Raw genomic sequence first — 7,500 nt, forward strand, 5'->3', positions numbered from 1 at the left:
GCTTTACCCCCTGATCCTGATCCAACTGTCAGCCAGCACCCAGGCTTTACCCCCTGATCCTGATCCTACTGTCAGCCAGCACCCAGGCTTTACCCCCTGATCCTGATTCTACTGTCAGCCAGCACTCAGGCTTTACCCCCCTGATCCTGATCCTACTGTCAGCCAGCACCCAGGCTTTACCCCCCTGATCCTGATCCTACTGTCAGCCAGCACCCAGGCTTTACCCCCCTGATCCTGATCCTACTGTCAGCCAGCACCCAGGCTTTACACCCCTGATCCTGATCCTACTGTCAGCCAGCACCCAGGCTTTACACCCCTGATCCTGATCCTACTGTCAGCCAGCACCCAGGCTTTACCCCCCTGATCCTGATCCTACTGTCAGCCAGCACCCAGGCTTTACACCCCTGATCCTGATCCTACTGTCAGCCAGCACCCAGGCTTTACCCCCCTGATCCTGATCCTACTGTCAGCCAGCACCCAGGCTTTACCCCCCTGATCCTGATCCTACTGTCAGCCAGCACCCAGGCTTTACACCCCTGATCCTGATCCTACTGTCAGCCAGCACCCAGGCTTTACCCCCCTGATCCTGATCCTACTGTCAGCCAGCACCCAGGCTTTACACCCCTGATCCTGATCCTACTGTCAGCCAGCACCCAGGCTTTACACCCCTGATCCTGATCCTACTGTCAGCCAGCACCCAGGCTTTACCCCCCTGATCCTGATCCTACTGTCAGCCAGCACCCAAGCTTTACCCCCTGATCCTGATCCTACTGTCAGCCAGCACCCAGGCTTTACACCCCTGATCCTGATCCTACTGTCAGCCAGCACCCAGGCTTTACACCCCTGATCCTGATCCTACTGTCAGCCAGCACCCAGGCTTTACCCCCCTGATCCTGATCCTACTGTCAGCCAGCACCCAGGCTTTACCCCCTGATCCTGATCCTACTGTCAGCCAGCACCCAGGCTTTACCCCCCTGATCCTGATCCTACTGTCAGCCAGCACCCAGGCTTTACCCCCTGATCCTGATCCTACTGTCAGCCAGCACCCAGGCTTTACCCCCCTGATCCTGATCCTACTGTCAGCCAGCACCCAGGCTTTACCCCCCTGATCCTGATCCTACTGTCAGCCAGCACCCAGGCTTTACACCCCTGATCCTGATCCTACTGTCAGCCAGCACCCAGGCTTTACCCCCCTGATCCTGATCCTACTGTCAGCCAGCACCCAGGCTTTACCCCCCTGATCCTGATCCTACTGTCAGCCAGCACCCAGGCTTTACCCCCCTGATCCTGATCCTACTGTCAGCCAGCACCCAGGCTTTACCCCCCTGATCCTGATCCTACTGTCAGCCAGCACCCAGGCTTTACACCCCTGATCCTGATCCTACTGTCAGCCAGCACCCAGGCTTTACACCACCTCTATCCATCCCTTCATTCCTCGATCCGCTTTATCCCGTCTTCGTCACCACCTCTCTCTCTCTCTGCCCTACACACAGCCTGTTTCCTCAGTTTCCTCTTTTTATAGTTTTTATCCAACTCTCCCTCCATCTCTTTCTGTCTCGAACACTACCTATGTCTGTCTGTCTCTTGACTACAATATTTCCAAAGTAAAACATAAAAAGCGAGACAGTATCAATGTTCACAGTCAGGATAGCGTCCCAACAATAAATATATCTGTAGTTAGAGTATATTCCGAGTAAAGAAACATTCAAAGCCCTCTCTCCATAGTTTTAGCTGAGTTAACACTTATTGAGCTGATACAGTTGTAGACTCCCACACAGCCCTTAGCCCTAACAGAGCCCAGCCGTCCACATTGATTATCCACACATAACAAAGGCTGGGGGGATTGAAATGGGGGGCCATTGATTGTAATTAAGGAAACATTAAATAAGATTTAGCCACAGACTGATAGAGCTCTAGTCTAGCCCTCTCTCTCTCTCTCCCTGGAGTGAGGGGCGGCTCTGGTCGATATGCAGACAACCCCCCCCCCTCTCTCTCTCTTCCTATCTCTCTCTCCGCCCATCTCTCTCTCTCCGCCAATCTCTTTCTCTTGCTCTCTCTACTGTATGTGTCTACAGTAGCTCTCTCGTTTGTGCTTCCGTCTCTCTCTTCCCTGTCTCTCTCTCACCCCTCTCTCTCACTCTTCTCTTCCCCTGTCTGTCTCCCAGCACCCCCCCCCCCTCCCCCTCCTCTCTCTATCTCGCTGGTATTTGGGTTCACTAGCTCATCATGGTCATCTATCATCTGGCTGCATGATTAAGCAGCAGATTCATTTGAATACAGGAGTGAGACTGCCACTAATTGTCCGTAGCGAGCTCATCTGCAGATTTGATTCCATTGGAATTGTTTTGGTTGTATTTAACTTTCCCCCGCACACTCCCAATGCTTTCTTCTTTGTGTGAAACAATGTCTAAACCACCTACTTGTCTATCCACCAACTAGGCTCACTTCTTTCCCATTCCCACTGTCCCCAGTATGTACTAGAATTTTCAGAGCTTTGTATTTTGCTTTAGATGACACTGGGCCAGTTATAAAACCTGGGCCAGTTAAAGAACCACCACTGGGCCAGTTATAGAACCTTGGCCAGTTATAGAACTTGGGCCAGTTATAGAACCTGGGCCAGTTATAGAACCTGGGCCAGTTATAGAACCACCACTGGGCCAGTTATAGAACCTGGTCCAGTTATAGAACCACCGCTGGGTCAGTTATAGAATCTGGGCCAGTTATAGAACCTGGGCCAGTTATAGAACCACTACTGGGCCAGTTATAGAACCTGGGCCAGTTATAGAACCACCACTGGGCCAGTTATAGAACCTGGTCCAGTTATAGAACCACCACTGGGTCAGTTATAGAATCTGGGCCAGTTATATAACCTGGGCCAGTTATAGAACCACTACTGGGCCAGTTATAGAACTATTTAGAACCATTTAGAATCCTTATAGAATGTTGGAGCCAAAAATCCCAGTTGAAGAACTATTGTAGACTATTGTACATGTGTAACGACAATGATTGTGATTGTAACATCAACTCACACACGCATCCATTGCGTATGGCACAACAGCGTGATAATGATCAGATTTTTCTCCATGTTTGAGCGTGTGTTGATTTGACCCTGTCTCTCTGTTCTCTCTCGGTGGTCACCCAGTTCCCTTTGGCTGCCTTGCAGATAACAAAATCGTGTCCCACCTGCTGGTGGCCGAGCCTGAGAAGATCTACGCCATGCCTGACCCTACCGTCCCCGACAGTGACATCAAGGCCCTGACCACGCTGTGTGACCTAGCTGACCGCGAGCTGGTGGTCAACATCGGCTGGGCCAAACACATCCCAGGTACGGGTTTACACACACACACACACTCACACTCACACACACACACACTCACACTCACACACACACACACACACACACACACACACACACACACACACACACACACACACACACACACACACACACACTCACACTCACACACACACACACTCACACTCACACACACACACACACACACACACACACACACACACACACACACACACACACACACACACACACACACAAACACACACACACTAAGCACTAAGCACTAAGCACTAAGCACTAAGCACTAAGCATACTAAGCACGTGTCTACGCAGATTCAACATCACCTGGGCTGAGAACATCCCAGGTGAGCCTACACACTGACGCCCAGGTAAAACCTCACTGACGCACACGCTTAACCAAATGTACCCCTGGTACACAAAATGACCAGAACACCAACACAAAGACGGTCAACATCGTCTGTTCGGTTGAAGCTCATCCCAGGTAAGACCCTCGCCCTGCCCTTACCCCAAATCCTATCACAACACCTCTCATGACCACTGAACCCAGACGGCCTGAACTCACCCCCATTTGACCACTTGTCAACACGACATGTTGAGACACATCCATTTACGTTCAAATACAGCAAACACGGAAACACGACATGGATTCAGCCAGACTGTCATTTGAGGGATTCATTTTGAGTTATATTTTGTGGTTTCCCTCCCTCCCTCCCTCCCTCCCTCCCTCCCTCCCTCCCTCCCTCCCTCCCTCCCTCCCTCCCTCCCTCCCTCCCTCCCTCCCTCTATTATCACTCTTCGTGTGTCTTCAGCGGACAGAAAGGAACAACATCCCTTGAACTCTTTCCAAAAGTCTTATTTTACTGTTAATCTGAGATGTGTGTGTGTAAGAGTGCATAGATCTGTGAGCGCATAGCTAATCTGGGTTTTATGGGTTGACTGGTTTTGGCTGTGAGAGGCTGTAGAGAGGCAGGGCAATTCTCAGATTAGCCTAGATTACAGAGAACATAGTCAGATTAACGCCACAAACTGGGAAGGAATGAGAGGGATGGGGGGGGGGGGGGGGGGGATAGACAGAGGCTGTCACAACAGTAGCTGTTTCCCTCTTGAAGATGAACACAAACCGGTACACACTCACACATAGATAGACAGGTACTGTAGTCCTCCCGGATTCCGTATCATGTGAGCAAATTTGACCGATCATCTATCACTATTTCTGCACAAAACAGTCAAGTCGTCGCAGTGTCATCGCATATTACTGACCCGTCACCGCAGTACAAAAAAATGAGGGCTCGCAATTTCGACCAATCACCGCACTTTTAGTGCACAGCATGGCTCAATCAAGCCCTAAGTCCCCCCCCCCCCAAAGGTTTCCCTCGTCAGCGCATTCTCGCGCTGGACAAAATCATTGCATAATGCCATGCAAAATGTCAGAAAATCAAGCATTTTACCCTGCAAATATCACAACAAACCCATGTGAAATCCTGGAGGGATTGATATGCACAGTCATATGCACACACACACAAACACACACACAAACATTATAAGTGTGTGCTTATACACTAGTACCTCTGTCAGTGAATACACAGAGGATGGGGAGCTGTGACGATTGTGTGTGTGTGTGTGTGTGTGTGTGTGTGTGTGTGTGTGTGTGTGTGTGTGTCTGAGCGAGTGGAGATAGCTCACCTCTCTTCCGTGTGCGCTGGGTGCGGAGCGATTGCTCGGTGGAGGATAGATGATGGCGTGATTAGACGGAGGAAGGCAATCCTGCCTCGATGGAGGAGGATGGAGCTCATCTGTGTGTGTGTGTGTGTGTGTGTGTGTGTGTGTGTGTGTGTGTGTGTGTGAGTGGAGGCAGGGGGTTGCCACCACATCATGATGAAAACCTCACTGCATCCATGGAGAAGTGATCTAATGCTGTCTCACACACACACACACACACACACACACACACAAACCACCCCATGGAGGTGATCTAGCGTTCACACACAGTGGATAGGATTGTCGTTTCTCTCAGAGTGAAATACACCTCCTCCACATTCTCTATCAGCCACTTACAAACTGGTCTCCTGACCCCCCGGTATACTCACACACACACACACACACACACACACACACACACACACACACACACACACACACACACACACACACACACACATAGAGCCCTACCCCCCACCTTTCCCATTCTTAACCCCCTCCCTTCCTTGTGTCTAGAGTTGCCTACCTTGCACGCTTTTGTGTCTGGCCTTTCTATGCTACAGTGATTGTTTTAATCAAATCAAATGGACTCCTCTCTTGTAGAGAGTGAGAGAGAGAGAAAGAAAAAAAACAGCAAAAAGAGAGGGAGAGAGCTGAAACCAATTCATGGCTCATGATCCGGCCGCGCTGTCGCTAACAGTCGTAACAAACTGTCAGGCTAGCGCCACAGCTAATTTCAAGTCATTAGGTGTCTGCCGTACAGGCAACAATTTGTTACGCTGGTTAGGAGGCGCGCTGACACCTCAGAGCTCCAGACGCTTAAGAGCAGGCGGAGGCGCGGAGAAGGCAAATTGTAAACTAATTTAAACATCACTCAGTATTACGGAGGCTGCCGCAGAGAGAGGGAGAGACGGATAACGAGGAGGCCGTGTGTGCGAGTGTCGCTCGACACACTTAACGACACTCCGCTTCTCATCTCGCCAACCCCCCGCGCCATGCCGCTACACACACCCTCTAACCATTGGTGTCTGTTCTAATAGGATCAGGCTGGGTTTCTTTATGAGAGTGTGTGAGTGTGTGTTTTGTTTTTGTCTCGTTTACATACTGATGCAAACATTTGATATGCTATTAGGAGTGCAAAATGACACACAAACGCACACACACCAGTGAATATATGGGACTTTAGCATTCCACCAAATGCAGGCTTTAAGAAGAATGATATAAAGTCAATGTGTGGAGTTAAAGATGCGAATTGCCTTCACTCTCTATAACGATCAGACTGAGGAATCTCATTTAGGGGTTTACCTCATTCACACACTCGCTTTACCGCTATGTTAGGCTGTATGTCACGTCACTGCGTAGGGGGCGGGGCCTGTCTCACACTTCAATAGGGAGGCAGGAGGAAAGCGAACATTTAAGAAGGACTGAAGAAGTAAAAATAAGAAAGAGCATTCTAAAGGACTTTTACCTGTCTTCTTCCTCTCCCTTCCTCACCCTCTCGCTCGTTCTCTCGCTGTATGACGTGAAACACAAAATAAAAGAAAGGGTGCTGTCGTGCCAGAGCGACATGTCTTATCTGCTAGACAAAGGCAGGCAGTGGTACTTGACTTGACGTGTTCTGGACATGAATGGACGCCGGGCCCAACACGGCCTTTTCACCACGACAGACCCTACCACCATTACCAAGCCTTTATGGACGGCCAAATTGCTCCGGCTTCTCCCATTCTGTGTCCCTATCTTGGCGACTCTTTCTTTCTTTCTTTCCCTTTCAATTTGGCCGGGCGGAGGATAAGCGTGTGCTAACACAATATGATTGAGCTGTAGAATGGAGGCCTGCTTTAATCTCTTTTATGTAGATACTGAGGCTCTCTCGGAGGCTCTGACACAGTCCACTTCATTTCTGCTCTCTCTCTCTCTCTCCCCCCCCCTCCTTCCCCAGCTCTCTCTGCCTCTGCTCTCTTCCTGTCTATCCTTCTGCCTGCCTGCCTCGCTCTCTCTCTCCCACTCTGTATCGTCAGTCCCCAGTGGTCTCTGTAAAACCAGTGGAAGAGCAGTGAGGGGAGGTGAGGGGGAGTGAGAGAGGGATAAGGTGGAAGAAAGATGTGAGGGGGGTAAGAGAGAGGGGGAATCCCTGGCCTGGTGTCAGAGCCGTGGTGGTGTGCGTGTCGTGTGTGTGTGTGTGTGTGTGTGTGTGTGTATCGTGTGGTATTGTTGTGTTGCGAGGGATTAGAACATTGCTGTGAAACCTCGTCAAGGAAAGAGCTGCAGGTGCCTATTCTAGTGTGCACGTGCGCGTGTGATTGAATTGTTACTCTGATTGGCTGCCCGTGTCTACGGCTTAACCCACCCCCGCTCAATATGCATTAGAGACAATATGCATTAGAGAAAATAGCCAGGAACGAGCTCACAAAGCTACCTCCAGGCTACTCACACACATGTTCATTTCCTTTTTGTTTATCTGTTCGGGTGTTTCTGCAAGTTGCTGG

At 50.3% G+C, this 7,500-nt stretch overlaps 1 protein-coding gene across 3 annotated transcripts in view; it reads left to right on the forward strand.

The window, feature by feature from the left end:
• Positions 1–7,500, forward strand: part of esrrga (estrogen-related receptor gamma a) — a 105,249-nt gene that overhangs the window by 59,622 nt on the left and 38,127 nt on the right. For 2 of the 3 annotated variants that reach the window (XM_036962721.1, XM_036962719.1), the window contains exon 6: positions 3,143–3,325. In XM_036962721.1, coding sequence (XP_036818616.1) covers positions 3,143–3,325 — 183 coding nt within the window. The remainder of the gene's footprint in view (positions 1–3,142; positions 3,326–7,500) is intronic. The other variant, XM_036962720.1, reaches the window with a different exon arrangement.

The sequence above is a fragment of the Oncorhynchus mykiss genome, chromosome 25, assembly GCF_013265735.2.
Source record: "Oncorhynchus mykiss isolate Arlee chromosome 25, USDA_OmykA_1.1, whole genome shotgun sequence".
Classification (NCBI taxonomy): domain Eukaryota; kingdom Metazoa; phylum Chordata; class Actinopteri; order Salmoniformes; family Salmonidae; genus Oncorhynchus; species Oncorhynchus mykiss.